At 45.6% G+C, this 18211-nt stretch overlaps 1 protein-coding gene across 3 annotated transcripts; it reads left to right on the top strand.

Moving 5' to 3' along the window:
- Positions 1 to 63: 63 nt before the first annotated feature.
- Positions 64 to 17906, top strand: ciita (class II, major histocompatibility complex, transactivator). Of its 3 annotated transcripts, none has more exons than XM_047571263.1 (22): positions 64 to 1800; positions 6076 to 6138; positions 7083 to 7118; positions 7209 to 7259; positions 7511 to 7612; positions 8461 to 8523; positions 8975 to 9022; positions 10022 to 10237; positions 10817 to 10867; positions 10947 to 11060; positions 11144 to 11227; positions 11338 to 11555; positions 11634 to 12859; positions 12972 to 13496; positions 14494 to 14676; positions 14762 to 14833; positions 15771 to 15851; positions 15947 to 16030; positions 16202 to 16285; positions 16400 to 16483; positions 17247 to 17330; positions 17444 to 17906. In XM_047571263.1, the coding sequence occupies exons 1-22, from the start codon at positions 969 to 971 to the stop codon at positions 17517 to 17519; spliced, it is 4377 nt and encodes a 1458-aa protein (XP_047427219.1). In that variant the 5' UTR covers positions 64 to 968; the 3' UTR covers positions 17520 to 17906. The 3 variants fall into 3 exon arrangements, with proteins under 3 accessions (XP_047427219.1, XP_047427220.1, XP_047427221.1); XM_047571265.1 differs by lacking the exon at positions 64 to 1800 and adding an exon at positions 2724 to 4163; XM_047571264.1 differs by lacking the exon at positions 8975 to 9022.
- Positions 17907 to 18211: the final 305 nt, after the last annotated feature.

Raw genomic sequence — 18211 nt, 5'->3', positions numbered from 1 at the left:
TCTCTTTTATAAAACGACACGTCTCAAATCTGCTGCGAACAGATGATTTATTCATTTATTTAGTTTCCTGTTCAGCTTTTATGGACACGACTCGAGGAAACACTTTATTTCATCAGATATTTACACCATAAACATAAAGTTTAAATGCACTGACGTCTTAAACAGAAGTGAAATCACCATTTTCTGTCCTGGCGTAGGCGGATGTTCTAGGTCACAGACGTGGAGCAGGGTGATTTCCCATGATGCCTCTGGGCCTCTCACATTTCAACCAAACCACTGCCAGTCGGTGACTGTACACGAGACTCGGCTGCTGCTGCTGGTGGTGGTTTACACTTTCTCCCCGAGACAGAACGTTCTGCAGAGCGACGGACGTGTGGTTTAACTCCTCGAGAGGAAAAAAGAGTTTTTCTCAGTCGTGTGTAAACATTAAAAATGGTAAAGCTTTGATCCGTTCGATCAAACGCTGGTGAACTGGCAGAACGGGATCATAAGCCTCACACCCCTTTAACAAACTGTTTCCTGTCCTGAGATCAGGTCAAACAGGAAGATCCAGGGACGCGTTTTATCCACTTATCAAACATTAGTCAGTAGAAAAGAGCTGTGCAAAATCCCTTAATCACCTTTATTCATTCAGTTATTTCTACAGTTGGTTTGTAATTAATATTTATCCCCTAATGAAAATAAAAGTGAGTCTGCGTCTGAAACTGAGCAGCGAAGGGATTCGTTCCGACGTGCGGCTGTGATGAAACTGTGAAAGTGAAACGATCCCTGTGTGGGCACAATCTAACCTCACTTCCTAATAAAAAAATCACATCTATTAAACAGTCATGACGAGACCGTCCCTCAGACTCACAAACACCTCCCTCCGTCCATGAGGACGCCTCACGGAACAAACCCAAACCAGACTGAAGTCGATCATCTCAGCTGGCAGGTCAGGTGAGGCGTGGGGGGGGTCGGACCTGGTCTCCATGGCCCAGTTCCAGGAGGTTTTGGGTGAAGTGCGCTCGGCTCTGGCCTCGGCGTCTCCCGCCGAGCTCCGGGCTCTGGTCCAGGGTCTGGTGGAGGAGAGGATCATCTCAGAGGCGTACAGCAGGAGTCTGCAGCAGCTCACTGAGGGAGGGGCCGCACCTGAGTCTGAGCCGGAGCTGGACGGGTGGTTGGTGTCTGGGGGGTCCGGCAGCTGGGACTGGACGGGGTCGGTGATGGACGGACGGAGGGAGAGGACGGGCGTGGACACACAGACTCTGAGGGAGATGCTGAGAGGCTCTGAGAAGAAGGGGAGTTTGGAGGAGGCTGAGAAGGAGTGGTTAGAGGAGGTGTCTCGGAGGATCGCGGTGCCTCTGTGGCAGCACTGGGACACAGGACGCAGGATGTTGCTGCCTCTGGTTCCTTGTTGGACCCGTGGTTCTGCTCTGGACCAGGACGAGGAAGTGGAGCTCGCTGACATGTGCAGGACACTGGACGAGAGCGAAGGCATCTCCTCCTGCGCCGAGCTGGACTCAGCAGACTCCAGCGTGGGTCTGGGTCCGGGTCTGGGTCTGGGTCCGGGTCTGGGTCTGGGTCCGGGTCCTGAAGCTGGACTCGACCTGGATCCTTTCAGAAGCTTTGGAGAAGGATGGACTCCCTCAGGACCGACACAGTCTAACAGGAGGCTGAGTGATAAGGACCATGTGGACTCGTTCAGTCCGGCTCCAGACTCCGGCCTGACCCCCCCGGTCACGGGGATCACAGAGTACGTGGACACCTTCTCCAGGACGATCAGCAGCTCAGACGGAGGAGACAACGTGGACTCACTCTGGGGTACGTTCACACCACATCATCACTTTTCTCTTTTTTTTATTGCTTCTCTTTCACATTAAATGTCAGAATTAACAGGAACTGAACCAGCTCTCGTTGATATTTGCACAGTCGTCCCTTCAGACTGTCCCCCCCCCGGCTCACTAGGTACTTTCCTTTTCAGCTGCAGGCAGCTCAGAGCGGCGTGAGATCAGAATGACTCCTCTGTTTAGGTGTATGTCTGGGCGGGTTTGGTGAACGGGTTGGGCCCTGGTTTCACTTTCAGTTTGACTTATTTCCATGGCTGCAGAAACACAGATAATTATAGCACCTCTCCCTTCTACTACAAACCACAGGGAATTCAGGGAAATTCATCCAGCAGTTTTATTTAAACTAAAGGCACAAGTAAAAGTTTTTGGGAGAAAGATTCAGATTCAGGGAAGAAGGGATTAAAAAGAAAAAAGAAGATGGTAACATGTCAGGGGATCGGCTCAGTGGTGAGAGTCTGTGTCGTGGATCCGTCCGGTCCATTATCCGGTCCATTATCCGGTCCCTCTCAAACACTCAGCGCTCTGCATTAGTCTCAGTACAGCTGAGCTTCACTTCCTGTTTTCAGCTGCAAACAGAGATGCAGTTCATAAAGGCTGAAGCCACAGCTTTAATTTGGGCTTGTTCAGGTAAAGGTTTGGATCTGCTCAGCAGAGATTAACACACAGAGTCGTCCTTTACTGCTCCTTGTCTTCATGGTGGACATGGACACCGATGCTGCGCTGTCCACCGGGCTGATGAGGTGCAGAGGGTTTCCTGTCACCCTGGAGGTGACCTGTTCACATCGGCCCCTGGAAGAAAACCCACCGTGGATAAAAACAGCTGAAGCCTGTGAACGCGTTCCTCACGTCACTGAAACTCAAACATGTTTGAGGTTAAGAGTTAAAATTTAAGCTGCACCGCGCTGACGCCTCTAAACATTACACTCATATTTATTTCCTCAAGCCGGGCAACGTTGGTAAACACCACTCAGCGTTTTGGCAAATGTCTTGGCTCATTTAATGATTACTGAGGAGTTTACTGAGTCAAGTGCAAAGGTGCCGCCGGAGTTTTATTGGGATGCAGCCTGATTGTTTACTGTTTATTTAAGAAAGGGACAGTGCAATTTCATAGAACACATGATTACCCATGGTTAAAAAAGCCAGAATTAGCCAGAAGGCTGATATCGACCGGCCGTCCTTCATTCGTCCAATAACCACTGATGCTGCTTTGTTCTGATTCGCCCACACAGTTTACTTGTTTGTGTTCAGTTTCCGCTCCGCCTCGAGGTGGAGGAGCCCGTATTAACCCGGTGAAAGTGTGTGATGTTACGATGTGGCTGTTTGGTGCGTTCAGTCTGATCCGTTGGCAGCAGTGAACAGGTAGAGCTGGTACTTTCCACATGATAACTGACACTTCCTGATAACCCGCACAGCCTGAACCAGAGCAACACCCGCAGGGACTCAGCTGGCAAAACATGAGCCAAAACATGCGCCAGGAAACAACAGGCACAAAAGAAAAGAAAAAAAGTCACTTTATATGTTTAGATCGTTCAGAGTGGAACAGGAAACGAAGCTCCACAGTGAAACCGAAGAGGTTTGTGTTGATCTGAGGAGAATGTGAACAGAGCAGTTTAGTCAGTATCAATAGTTGAGACTTTGAAATACTGACAATAAATCAGTGAAGTCATGTGTTCAGAGATGAGAAGGAGGAAAAACTTGAGATGATAAGTTGTAAAGTTCATATAAAACCTTCTGGTTCTTCTTTTAAGCAGTAAATTCCTATAATAACAATAATTAGAACAACATATTGAGAGAAAACACTGAAAGAGTCAAATGATCTAAAAAAAACAAAAAGAAAAAACAAAAAAAAACTTTGAGAATGAGAATAAAAATAAGAATAAAAGCAGCTGATCCCTGTGAGGATCTGGATCTGGATGATTTGAAATATTCAGCTTCAGGAATGGAAACTCTGGGTGATGCTGAACGATTTAAATGATATGAACGAGGAGGCTTTGAGGTCACAGAGGTGTCAACTCTCTCAACTCTCTCCTTCCTCTGGGTTTTATTCTCAGCTCAGTGTGAGATGTGTGTGTCTTTACAGCTCAGCTCGTAGACCTGAGTCCAGGGGCAGCAGTGTCCTCCCCTCCTCATCCTCTCCGCTCCCTTTTTCTTTTTTCTTTTGCAAAGTGAAAGTAAAACATGACTTTATTATTGCGCGGAGCAGGTTGTGCGCGGCGCTGGCTGCGCGTGTAGGTCGTCTAAGGACATATGTTGTAGCAGCGCGGATGTAACGAGCTCAGACTTTATCACTGTGGAAATATTAAGTCGAAGAATTCATCATCCAGAGGAACCCGACAGGTAAAAATCTAAAACTCATCCTGCTGCTGTGATGGAGCAGAGGCTCCACGGTTACACGCGCCTCAGGCTCGGATAGAAAGTCGGTTATTTGGGGTGTGTGTCGGGGAAGTGAGGGGGGGATCCCCCCCCTCGCCTGGTGCTTTCACGTGTATGAATCATTCTGTAGTATTTTAAATATTTTTTGTTCGTTTTGTTGTGAATGTTGCATTGATAGAAACGTCTTATTTATGGAATGCGTCATTACGCAGCAGAAAACAAAAATCTCCAAATGTCATTTTGGTTTTCATCTCCTTTTAATCAGTTCTGTCGAAGCGAATTTTAGTTTGAGAAGTGTTTAAGTTTGATTTTATTGAGTTTGAGTATTGAGTTTACACCGAAGTCCGGCGGCCATCACCAGACGAGGCAACTCCATTACGCACACTGTAATTCTTTGTGTGGGTGTTGCCCCCTATGTCCCCCCATGTGTGAAATGGTGCATGAGTGATTTACTGTCATCATGTATCTGCTGTGAAGGAATAGAGGTGCGTGTCTGGGGGGTTTGATCAGCTGAACTGCTTTAAGTTCTCAGGAAACTCTCAACTCTTCAGTTTATTGTTTGTTCATGCAGCACAGACATGTTGGTCTGCAGCATGTTGGTTTCCTTTTGCAGTTTCCTCATGCTTTCTTTTTTCATCTCTGTAGTGTCCGGATACAAATATAGATCTTGAGAAATAAAGTGTGAAACAGCAGCTTCTGTGTCGATTGAACAGACAAAAATCTCCGTGGAGCAGGAAACCGGAAACTGGAAATCTGGTTGGATTCCAAATTGTAGCCGGTGGACTGTGTTCTGCAGGTCACAGTGTACGGAGCTGAATCCTAATCATCTAATAACGCCTCTGTTTCTTTTTTTCAGATTATGTAACTCTGAAAGCTTTAGTCTATACCTGTCTGAGTCACAGTTATTGTCTTGTATCCAGGTGATGAGTCACAAGGCTTCCCGTGGTTTCGGCAGGTATGGCGTCTCATTGTCGCCCAGAGCTCAGTTTGAAACAGATCGTACGAATATTTGAAGCGTTGGACTGAAATCCGTCAGTAGGAGCAAAGCTTGGGGTCATAGAGGCGTCTCTGAACCATAACTAACTAACGACGAGTCCAGAAAATGACTTTCACTTTAAAAGAGGCCAAGCGTCCATTTTTGGTGAAGCTGAACTGGTGTCTACCTGTTTCTTTCTTCCTTCATTCTTCCTCACATTCCTCCGACGCTGCCCAGTTCTCTCTTTGTTCTCTGACTGAGTCATTTCTAACGTTTTTCTGTATTTATGCTGATGAATAATGAGAAATGTGAGACCTCCTGCAGATGGATGAGAAAACTAGTCCCTGCATGAGAATTTCACGCCTGTATTTACCATTTTATATGAAGTTAATGCAGATTTCTTCCTTGCTTTAATGCACGATTCCTGATCTTAAAATGACGTCAGTGCGGTCGCGCTGTCACGAGGATCTGGTAAAAGTTGCAGGTTTGTCGGTGGATACTCTGCAGAATGAGCTGCTTGTTAAAATTAAACACAAACACGAAACAAACCCACATGCGCTGTGTGTGTTTTCTAATGGAAACCAAAAGGCAGATCTTTTGTTAGGGGTGGTACCTGCTGGCACGACTGGTATCCTGTTACATTCTTTGTCTCAGAGCCGAAAGAGACTCGGTGTAACTGCTTCTCTGTGGCGTCAGTAGCACATGAGCAACAGAAAATGATGATGATTAATCACCTTTAATTCTCTCTGTGTTTAAAGAAATCAGCAAAAAAACACTCAATGTGGGAACATGCAACGAAAACCAAAGTCATCAAACATTCATTCCTCTCATCGTCTTCACATGTCAGTGCAGTAAAAGACGTAATGTAGTAAACGTTCCTGTTTGTGTGTTTGTGTCAAGATGCCAAGATGCAGGAGGTGGATCCGGACGTTATCATCCCCTCAGACTTTGGAGATTTACCAGGTTGGTTTTACTTGGTTTTTTGTTTCAATTGCTTCCAAGGAAAATCCTCAGTCAGTCACAAGCTTTGTGCGCTGACTGTATTTGTGTATGATAAATAAAACGAAGCCCTGTGATAGGCTGGAGACAGCCCCCCCCCCCCCGCCTCCCGCGACCCTGGTGAGGATGAGAAAATAAAACGAGGTCAAAGCTGTTCTTCAGATCCTGAAAGCGAAGCTTTGTCCCCATAAAGGCCTAAACCACACTAATCCCTTTAGAACCAGTTTAAAGTCCAGTGTTTTTATCCTGGTCATTATGTTCAAATTATAACCAGAGAGGCACCTTTGTGCTATATCACTCTGAAACTCCTGGTAGTGTTGGCAGAAACACGGCTAATGTCCCTGGGACGGACCAGGTCTGTCTCTTTGGGACGGCCGTCGCTCCACATGTATTTAAGTATGAGTCTGTCCGTCCTGGTCCAGTGGAGAAGGACAGAGTGGAATCATCACGTTCAAGACGTTCATTTTAAGCTCAGATATGTGTCTCCTGGTTCTACTTAAATAGAATAGAACAGAAAACCTTTATTTATTTATTTATTTTTCCTGTATTTGAGGTTTATTAATGAAATAAATAAAAGGCAGACAGGACGTCCCGTAGAGGTTTCTTCTTCTGTGCAAAAGGAGTTTTTCCATCAGAAATAGTGATGGATGAATAATAATGAACGAATGAAGTGAACTAAATGACGTGTGTTGGAGGTTCAGGTGAAATGAGATTTTCCCTCTTTTTTCCAAATGTGAGGTTTTTCTTGTGATTCCAAAAACATGAAGTTGTAACATGCACTTATATCACAGCAGAACTATGACAGGATCTCAGGTTTAATCTTTCAGGAAAGATAGAAAGAAAAGAAAAACAGACGAGTGGAGCTGAAACTGTTCTCTGTCTGATGATGTTTGTTGTTTGTGTTTTAGAAGATTTATCCGAATACATGGACGACAGTTACCTGAGTAAGTTCCAGCCTCTCACTCTGCCACCACCTCTAACATCACATGGAATAACAGTGTTAATGTTAATAACGTGTCCGTTTCCTCGTGCAGACACAGACGTCCTCCTCGGTGACCCCTGGTTTAACTCTACAGATGAATTCAGTAAGAATCTGATCCTTATTTGATGCAGTTACCAAACTCCATCTACGGTTTTCAGGGTCTTCAGGAACCAAAACACAAACTTCGAGTGGCAGCTTTACACCCACTTCCTTTTTTGAAACTTCAGGATGTTTTGAAAAATAATCTTCGCAGCCACATTTTTCAGTTCAGCTGTAAAATGGTTGAGAAGAACAATTATTTCTGGTTCCAGTGGCTGCTTCGCCGACTCCTTCACTTCCTCTTTTTGTCTTCAGGTGACTTTCCTTTACCCACGGAAGCATCCAGCGGTGACGCTCACCAGCAGAGACACACGACCAAACTACCAGACAAAGCAAAGAGACGAAAGACACAGAGAGGTACGAAGTCTTTACATGATGCTCCTCAACCTTTAGTTTGATAAGATGTTCAGAATCAGTGAAAACTAAGCATCATCTCAGAACTGCAGCTGGTTTTTGGATAAAATGATGTCCTTAAATGTGGACATGGGAATTATTTCACTGTATATTATAATAAAGTCACTAATATGTAACAAACTATAAAACTGAACTGACAGAATTTCAAATAATGAATTCCCAGCGTTTACTAATTAGTGCTGATTAAAGCTCGTTACTGTTGATGGAATTTGTTACATTTGTGTCATATTAAACCGGAAATCATGAATTTGAATTTCCCCACTGTGGATCAGTGAAGTTTTATCTTAAACAAGTGTAAAGTTTGATGAGTTTTTGTACATTTTTGCTCTTTTGTTGTGTGATCGTCTGCAGAATGAATCCACTGAAATGATGCTGTGATGTTTTTACACCAGCTAGTGTCTAGTTATGAGCATAAACGTTTAAATGAAGCAGAACGAGAAGCTGCCACAATAAAATGTCCCCAGATGAGGACACAGGGTCTCAGGAGGTCACATCAACAGAGGAGACAAATACAGAAATCCAGAGAAACCCGGAGGAAATGAGAGTCATGACCATAACTTGGGTTCCATGAGTTCATCGTCTCTGGCTCTTAGTGAGAAAAAATAAGGAAGCGACAAAAAAACTTTTTCAGATGAATAAAAAAAAGCTCCAAAGAGGAAGAGGAAGGTGTAGCTTTCACTCGCTTTGTGTTTTTGCATATAGAGGAAGGAGCTGTAAATTCACTATTACTCTGCGTTAAATTTCTGCACAACAGAGCTGATATTTGTTGTTGTTGTTGTTTTTGTCCTCAGCTCCTTCGTCACCTCTGTGTCCAGACGAGACGCCGAGACCCAAACGCAGGAAAAAAGCAGCAGGTTAGCGCCGCTCCCGACATAATCACCACATTCTCCTGTCGGTGAAGTTTATTTCTCAGCTCAACTTTTATAGCAGTTTATTGTATTTATAGTTCCAGAGGTCATGCGCCAAATCCTCGAAGCAGCCAAAGATAAAAAGAACTTGGTGCTTTACAGTCTCATAAAGGCCGCGTTCATAATATCAGCGGCGGCTCCCACTGACTTTACATGAAACACGTCTGCTCAGCTAATCGCTAATCAGATCCCAGAGTCACTGGTTCCATTTAAGTTTTCATTTAAGTTTTCATTTAAGTTTTCATTTATGTTTCCATTTATGTCCTGATGACGTTTTGCAGAATGAAGTTTGTTGTTGAGTTGACTCACAGCTGATTTTCATATCACATGAGTGGAGACTGAATTTGACCTTTACATGTCTGCTATCGTCTTTTTTATTGTACTTCATTTCTCGCAGGTAAAACAAACACCACAGAGCCAGAGTCTGAGCCAGACTCCGTTCAAGGTGACTTTTTCTGGCTTCTTATATTTTACAGTTGATAATAAATTTCTTGTTGCGTCACAAAGGAAATGTTAAACAGTTGGATCCACAAAAACTTTCTCTTTCTGGTCAGTTGTGCTTGACTTGCTTCCTTCGTGGCACTGAAACGCAGACAAAGAAAGAGGAAGTTTGCTTTGTTTGGAATAATGGGCATGTGAAGCCAGGCTGGTGAATTAAAAGAAGAACTGTCACTTCCTCCACATCACTTGAGGCTTTTCTAGATCGGTGCTTCTCAGTCTGATCAGCGAGATGAAAGGTTTCACCACGTCCATCCAAAGCTACTGAAATCAGTGTCAGTGCAGAAATAAGACGAAGCAGATCCTCCAGACTTCAGCCTCTTACCTCCACTGTTTCATGTGTACATCACGTAGACATACGATCAGCTGATCAGGTGTTTGTGTCTGTCGTTGCCTGCAGAGCTGCAGGTTATTAACTATGTGAACTAGAGGCTGCACAGATTCCCTGTAAACTTTCAGCCAGCATGTTGAGCACGTTAGGGACTGGGACTCTCCAGGGATGATGCGAACTGGGCGTTGGGTCTGTCAGGCATCAGAGGTCTGTTAATAAAATGCTAATGCTAATGCTATGTGTGGTCAGATGTTGAATCTAATTCCAGGTGTTTCCTCCTCGTTGCATCTTTAGAGGTGAAGTCCAGACAAACTTTAGACAAACATTTGGTCTCAGACGTGTTGAAGATTCACTTCCATCCATGCAGCTATAGAGCTAAGGAGGCTAAGCTAATTAAACACTCACTGGAACCAGATCAGTCTGGTTACTACCGTTAGCATCAGCACCGTTAGCGTCAGTAACACTGCATATCTCTTCATTCTGTCTGAATGTTTCTTTCCATTGTTGCTCCTTTTCCTCCTTCCTGTCACTGTGTGACATGAACCGCCACTTTGTTTCCTTCGTTCAAGGATAAAAATCTGTTTTTAAGTTGAACCCTCTCTGGTTGTTTTCCAGGACCAGAGCTGAGTCCAGTAAAGACCATGAGAGGTCCCTGCACAACTCCACAGAGAATCCTCCACATCTACCCGTCCCACCCAGGCTCCCCCATCCCCATTCAGTTCATCGCCCTCCGAGAGGCCCCTGGGTACCAGGTGGTCCGGCTTTCCCCCCCTCCTCCTTTAATAAGGTTCCCACTCCCCAACACAGCGGCTGCTCCAGCCTATATATTAGGTCAGTCTTTAACACACACCGCTCATAATGTTCAGTTTGTGACCGTGAAATGAGTCATTTACAGTTTAACTGACCTGAAAATCAAACCTCTGAAGAGGAGTTTAAGGAAGATTAACCACCACAGGCATCTATGCAGATTTAAAGTATTTATAATTATAATAATAATAGAGGATGCATTGATGTTGATTCCTGATATGTATCAGTAAATACATAGAGACAGAGAGAAAAATGTGGATTATTAGATGATTTAAGGACAACTGGACTCAACAATGATCCGTACAACTAGCATGGATTTGGAAAAGTGGATTAGCCTCAGTTTCAGTTAGTTTTAGTTCTTTTCAGTTATGATAATATATATATATATATGGAGGGATGAAGAGGGGCTCGAGGGGGAGACATGAGTTGTGTTGATGATGGTTGATGAAACCAGGGACGGGGACACATCTGAGTCCTGATAAGTTGGTTTGTCTTCCTCTAAAGGGAACCTGTGTTTTTCATGACCTCCAGTTTGTTTTGGTTTGTTTCGTCGTGTCGGTGACGTGAATCTAATCTAGAGTCTGTTCTTGTTCTCTGATCCAGTTCCTGCGTCGTCTCCTCCTTCCGCTCGTCAGGTTCCTCCTCTTTCCCCAGGTCAGTGACGTCCTCTCGTCTTCACAGCCTCCTGCTTCGACATTTCTCTTTTTATTAACTCCGTCTCTTGTGTTGGTAGTGGATGGAGCAGTAGCACCGGTCCAGATGAGTTCATCTCCTCCAGGTTCTCTCTCGGACACGGCCAGCAAAGCCATGTCTCCCCCTTGTGCCTCACCCCTCTCCCCCATTAATGGTGAGTGTCCTTTCGTCGCTGTGGGTAAAATCCTCCAAAGAGTTTCTGTCCTGGCACAAACATCATGATTTGTTTCGTTTCAGACTCGTCTCTGTGCAAAGAGTCATCTCCTCCTCCTCCTCCTCCTCCTCAGTCTCCCACTGCCTCCCCCGTCCCCGACCTCCCACGTAAGTACAACATTTCACCAGCTTTTGTGTGGTTTTGTCCAGAGCTTCCTGGTGCTGTGACTCACGCTGTGTGGAGAAACACTGTGGTAATGAGTTGTGTTGCTTTCCAGCGGCAGTTAAGGAGTACATCCAGGAAGCCAAAGCCCACGTCGGCCTGATGTGCCGGGACATGGAGGAAGGCCTGAGCCTGACGTCGCATTACGTGGACGTGAAAGTGAACCAGAGAGAGACTCTTCGTTCAGGAAAGAACACAAACAAAACCCTGGACAAGGAGCTCGTCATCATGGGAGACACAGACCGTCAGAAGAGCTGTGTGGAGCCCGCCCAGGTCCGCTAACCACAGCCACAGACTCTCAGTTTCCTCTTTGGTGAGTTTCTGTGCAGCTGAACCTGTTTTTCTTTGCAGATGTTCGAGGCCTCATCTGGAGACAAGTCCCGGCTCTACATGCTGCTGCTCGGCAACGCCGGCATGGGGAAGACCACCCTGATAAAGAAGCTGTGTCTGGACTGGTCCAGAGACGCCGTCCCTCAGTTTGACTTTGTCTTCCTGCTGGATGGGAAGAGTCTGACGTTGACAGAGCCCGTCTACAGCCTCCGGACGCTCCTGCTCAGCGTCTCCTCCTTCGCCTCCTCCTGCCCGGACCCGGAGGAGGTGTACGCTCAGATCGCCGCCGCGCCCAAACGCGTTCTCATCATCTTCGACGGCTTCGACGAGCTGCGCGACTACGAAGTTCTTCTGCAGACGCAGGAGAAGGAGCTGGTGGCGTCGCTGCAGAGGGACGGTCGAGCTCAGAGCTTCACCGTCAGGCAGCTGTACTCCGCCCTCCTCCAGAGGATCCTGCTCCCGGGCTGCACCCTGCTCCTCTCCACCCGGCCCAGAGGCTCCGCCAGTCAGCTGCTCCGCCGTGCGGACGGCTTCCTGGAGGTCTGCGGCTTCACCCCGACCCACGTGGAGACGTATCTGTCCCAGTACTTCACGGACCCCGTCCTCAGGGCCTCGGCCCTGGAGCTCCTGAGGAGCAGCAGCTACCTGCGTCTCCTCTGCTGGAACCCCGGGCTGTGTCGCCTGGTGTGTTTGGTTCTGGAGCAGTCCGCAGGGCTGGAGGTTCTGCCCAGGTCTTTAACTGGACTCTGTCATGAGGTGCTGCGTCTGAAAATGGACAAAGACGGTAAGAGGACAGAGACAGACGCTGAGACACAGGTTCCTGAAACGGAGCCGCAGCCAGAACCTTTTGAAAGGTCTCAGGTGAAGACGTGTCACAAACAGAGGTTTCAAAGAGGAAGGAGGACCAAGCTCCAAGAGACGGAGCTGGACGAAGTGGACGAGGAGACGTCCCAGAGAGTTGGAGGGGCAGCAGAGAGGACAGAGGACAGACAGCTGCTGTCCCAGCTGAGCGCTTTGGCCTGGGACGGGGTCAAAGCAAACTCCAGCATCCTTCCCAAGGGACCGGCCACGTCTGGAAAACTCCAGGAGTTCGGTCTCAGGATGGGACTCCTCCTGTCTCACCGCCTGAGGACGACGAGGAGGACGGGAGGAGGAGAGAGGAGGGAGGTGGTGGAGGATCACATCCTGTTGTGGGCCAACCCTTTTCTCCAGAGCTACTTGGCAGCCGTTCATCTGTCTTTGTCTCGGTAAAACAAACAGTCCTCTGGTTTTTCTCTTTGTGTGTAGACTGAAACTCTTTCCCCTTTCACCTCCACAGTGCTGCAACGTTTCCGTGAACTTCTGTCTGTGTTTCTTCAGAACTATTTCAGACCGAGCTTTCCTCCAGACCCTGCCCTTCCATGCGGGAGCCAAGGCCCGGCGCCGGCCTCAGAGGGAGGAGCTGGAGCTCACGCAGCGTCTCACGGTCGGCCTCCTGTTCCACAACAGGACGGAGCTGCAGACGCTCCAGACGCTCCAGACGCTCCATCCGACGTCGTGCAGGGACCTGCTGGTCAGCAGGCAGGCGCTGGTGCTGAAACACATGGAGGGTCTGAACTACGGAGACCTGAGCCCCTCCCAGGTCCTGGAGGCCTGTCACTATGTTTACGAGGCCAGCAGAGTCTCTGGCAGCGCTCGGCTGGTCTCTCACCTGGCTGCAAACCTCCCAGAGCTCCTGACGTTTGGTGGCGTCCCCCTCGGGCCGCCGGACGTCTTCGCCGTGCAGCACGCCCTGGACCAGGCCAGGAGGGACGGGAGGAGCTTCAGCCTGGACCTGGAGAACTCAGGGATACAGATCTGTGGACTCAGGGCTCTGGTCGGCCTCAGCAACATCAGCACGTACAGGTAAGGACCACGTTTAAAGGTCTCTGAGTTTAAACTGTGAATCTATAGGTGATTAATCAGCTCAGTTATTTCCCAGGGCACATAATGACTGTGAGCTTGGTTTTAGTGAACGTAACAGCACCAGATTAGTTGTCTTATTTAAATCAGACGTGCACACTCAACTTTATACTACTTTATAATTCATTTAAGTTCATAGCTCAGCAGCAGATTACAGACAGGAAGATAAAAGCCACATTACAGGATAAGCTTGACATGTGGAGGTCATGTGAATCATAAATGTCTGTGGTTTCTGTGACTCATTCACAGACAAATTTACTGACTTCTTACGCCTCTGCTGCTTTTCACTTCCACTCCAGGACACGTCAGAGTTAATATTATAAGCTGTTAATAGCTCCACCTTCGCTGATGTGAGGTGATGTGATGTGATGATGCACAGACGTCTGCATCCAAACGTCTGTGCATCATGACACATGTAACTCAGGATTCATGATTCTAGGAAAACGAAGCAGAGAATGAAATAAAACTTTATAAACTTTACAAATGCTTCTATTTGTATTTATTCCTTTCTGCCAGAGACCCCAGATTAAACCGGTCCCATGAGAATAAGGCTCAAAGTTAAAGAACCAGGTTCTAAGCAGCTGTTGCGTTTACATGAACATTTATATTCTTATAAATAGGTCTGGTTCAGGTTTTATCTGGATGAAAACGTCCAAACTTTGTCTAAAAACGATGCCTTTTTATTTTTAAGGCATTTTGTGATGGGAACAGAATATTAATTTTATTATTATTAAATACAACTAAGACTAAGAAATAAATGAACCGATATAATAATAATAACGTTTGGTTATGAAGCCCAGATGAAGCATATAGATCAGTCTGGTTACTACCGTTAGCATCAGCACCGTTAGCCCATTAGCATTATGGTTCCAGGTCCCAGGTTGAGTCTCCAGGACTGACTTTCTGCTTTATGTTTACTAACCTGTGTAATAATGTGCAGGGCCTGCATCGCTGACGTCATCAGCCTGTGGAAGCAGCTGGAGGAGGACGAGGGGGAGGTCGAGCTCCTGCAGGGGGCGGTGTCTAAGTTCAAGATCCACCCCCTGAAAGCCACACAGGTGTGTCACATCGAGCACCTGGCCAAGCTGGTGGACATCCACGTGCACAAGAGGATAACGGAGAGGTAGCGCAACCGCAGACATGTTGACATTCACTCTGAGACGCAGCCCAGCGTTTACTGACCCGTGTGTTATTCTCCTCCATCGTAGCTCCAGCCGATCAGAGTCCATCCTGGTGGACGGCGTACCTGCAGTCAATGAGCTGCACAAGCTGGAGTTTGAGTGAGTAGCTCTGAGAAGCTCTGAGAATAAAACCAGAGACACTAAGACTTAGACCCAGACTTTATTCATTCATAGTAGCAGCAGCGCATGAAACAAAGAAAGAAAAATAGGTGTAAGTTTGTCCAAATATGATAATAATATAAGACGTATATGGTCTATATGTCGAATGTTCATGTAAATATACACAATGACCAATAACAAAGGTCTGAAAGATAATACAGTTACATGAAAATAAAAATGAATTAAATACAATAGTACACGCAAACAGTTTGATTTGCATGTGTACGAATCTGCAAGAAGTAAATGTATTATTATTATTATTATTATTATTATATAAACTAATAAAATGATGATGGTGATGAAGATGATGATGATGATGATGATGATGATGATGATGATGATGATGATGATGATGATGCTGATGATGATGATGATGATGATGATGATGATGATGATGGTGATGATGATGATGATGATGGTGATGATGGTGATGATGATGGTGATGATGATGATGATGATGGTGATGGTGATGATGATGATGATGGTGATGATGATGATGATGATGATGATGATGATGATGATGATGATGGTGATGATGATGATGATGATGATGATGATGATGATGATGATGATGATGATGCTCCTGATGATGAAGATGATGATGATGATGATGATGGTGATGGTGATGATGATGATGATGATGATGATGATGATGATGATGGTGATGATGATGATGGTGATGATGATGATGATGATGATGATGGTGATGATGATGATGATGATGATGATGGTGATGAAGATGATGGTGATGAAGATGATGATGATGGTGATGATGATGATGATGATGATGATGATGATGATGATGATGATGATGATGATGATGATGATGATGATGATGATGATGATGATGATGATGATGATGCTCCTTCCTCCCCAGGCTCGGTCCAGATCTTGGTCCTCTGGCTCTTCCTAAACTCTGGGAGCTCCTTCCAGGCCTCCACAACCTGCAGCACCTGGAGTAAGTGTTCACACCTCCTTCTCCTTCTAGCCTGGTCCTCCTCTTTAGTCCTGTCCAGTATCTAACTCCTCCTCCTCCTCCTCCTCCTCCTCCAGCCTGGAGAACTGTAAGATTGGAGATGAAGGAGCAGAGAAGCTGGCGGATGCTCTGGTCTCCCTCTGTTCTCTGGAGATTCTAAAGTGAGTGGAAACCATCTGAATTAAAACCACGAGGAGTTTATGTTAAAGACTTAATTAAACTGAGTGTGCTTCCTCCCCCTCCTCCCTCCTCCTCCCCCCTCCCCCCTCCTCCCCCCTCCTCCTCCCTCCTCCTCCCCCCTCCTCCCTCCTCCTCCCTCCTCCTCCCTCCAGTCTGTCTCAGAACTGCATCGGGGACCAGGGGTTGAGCAAACTGTCGTCCACGCTGAGGGATCTGCCCCGGCTGCACTGTTTGAGGTATGTTTGTAGCATTTATAACACATTTATAGCGTTGAGACACATGACAACTCCCACATATGGAGCGCTCAGACTTTCACTTCCCTCTCTGCGTCTCTCTGGGTGTTTTTCCAGCCTCTACAGTAACGTGATCTCAGACGAAGGAGCAGAGAGTTTAGCAGCTGTTCTCCCACACATGGCGTCGCTCACTGACCTGGAGTAAGACACACACCTCACACTTCACACGTCGCACTTCACACCTCACACTTCACACGTCTCACATCTCTACACCTGCACGTCTTCCTGTGTGACGCACTTTAAATAAACACATTTATGTAATTAAATCTAATTCATCTCAATTTTTCCTCAAACCAGCTGTTTGTGCTTTAAATCCACTTCAGAGTTTATATTATATATATTATATTATATTAGACTTTATTAATCCACGAGGGACACGGTTTGAAATAGCTGCTCAGCTGCACGTATCAAAACCACTCTTCAAAACCACTTGTGAAAAGTATAATAAACTTAGAAGTGATAAGTATAAAATAAATTAAATCATATAATGAAAAATATACAAATGTTCATGTGTATCTACAATCTGCAACAAATAGAAAAGGAAGTAGATTTACTAAAAATACCTGCATGAGTAATAAGTTAATACTACTACTACTACTAGTAATGATGAAAACAGAATTAAAAATACACAGAATTTGCATATGTGGAACCACTAGAAATAGAAGTAAATAAACTAAAAACATACAAATAAATAATAATAATTAATTAATTAAATGCATTTTATTAATAATAACCAAATGCATTTTTATTTATTTTATTTAACCTTTCTACCCAATAAAGAACAGCTTCTAATTTACAAACACAGCCTAAATCATTTCGTTCAAATCTCCAACAAATAAAAAAATATAGAAACTACATATTGTCTGTAAGTGATTCATCGGTTGTTTCACGTTTTCTGTGACAGCGTCAAATACAACAAGCTGACGGACGTAGGAGCCCAGAGTTTAGGAGCCAGTCTGAAGAACTGCAAGAGGATCAGGTCTCTGAGGTGAGTCCCCGTCCCCGTCCCCGTCCCGTCCTCGTCCCCGTCCTCCTCCGTCCCCGTCCTCCTCGTCCTCCTCCTCGTCCTCCTCCTCACGCTGTCCTGTCTCGTCCCTGCAGGATGTGGAACCAGTGCATTCCCTACGGGGTGTTTGAGAGGCTGCAGCATCAGGACGCTCGGATCCTGTGGCATTAGAGCGACGCCATGTTTACACTACGCTTCCTCCAGAGAGACAGAGACACAAAGAGACAGAGACACAAAGACACACAGACACAACGACACAAAGACACAAAGAGACAAAGACACACAGACACAACGACACAAAGACACAAAGACACAACGACTGCACTGAAACACATTCTGCTGCTTCATGGGAACTACAGGGGAGAAGTGAATGCACAGTACAAGCTCATTTGCACTATTCATCATTTAGATTTTGTTTTTTTACTTATTGCCAGTATTTGTTTTCTGAGAGGCTGTAAAAGTTGCTTTGTCTTAAATAAAGTCAACACCTTTTTTATTTTTTGTTGCCAACTGTTCTGCGTGAATTCATCAGTTTATTAAAAACCTCTTTTCACTTCCTTCCTGCAGGTTTCTGTTCTTCATTCTGATCCGTACTGACCTTTACTCTGAAACACTTTGTGGCGCAGGAGGAGCTCGTTTAAAGCCTCTGAGACGAGTGTTTTACGTTTGATTTGAAAGTTAAATCAAAATCTTAACATCGAGGGTGAGTGTGTTAGAGCTGCTGCTAAAAGATCTAAATCCAGGCTGTATTTCCTACTTCCTGGTTCCTGATTCGTATCAAACTGGACCAAAACACCTTTAGATCAGCTGATTCTGATTATTTTTATTCAACACTTGGTTCTGATCTCGCCTCTAATTAACCG

Source organism: Mugil cephalus, chromosome 20 (assembly GCF_022458985.1).
Source record: "Mugil cephalus isolate CIBA_MC_2020 chromosome 20, CIBA_Mcephalus_1.1, whole genome shotgun sequence".
In the NCBI taxonomy this organism is placed as follows: domain Eukaryota; kingdom Metazoa; phylum Chordata; class Actinopteri; order Mugiliformes; family Mugilidae; genus Mugil; species Mugil cephalus.
The sequence above is the reverse complement of the archived record's forward strand: the minus strand, read 5'-3'. Positions and strand labels throughout refer to the sequence as shown.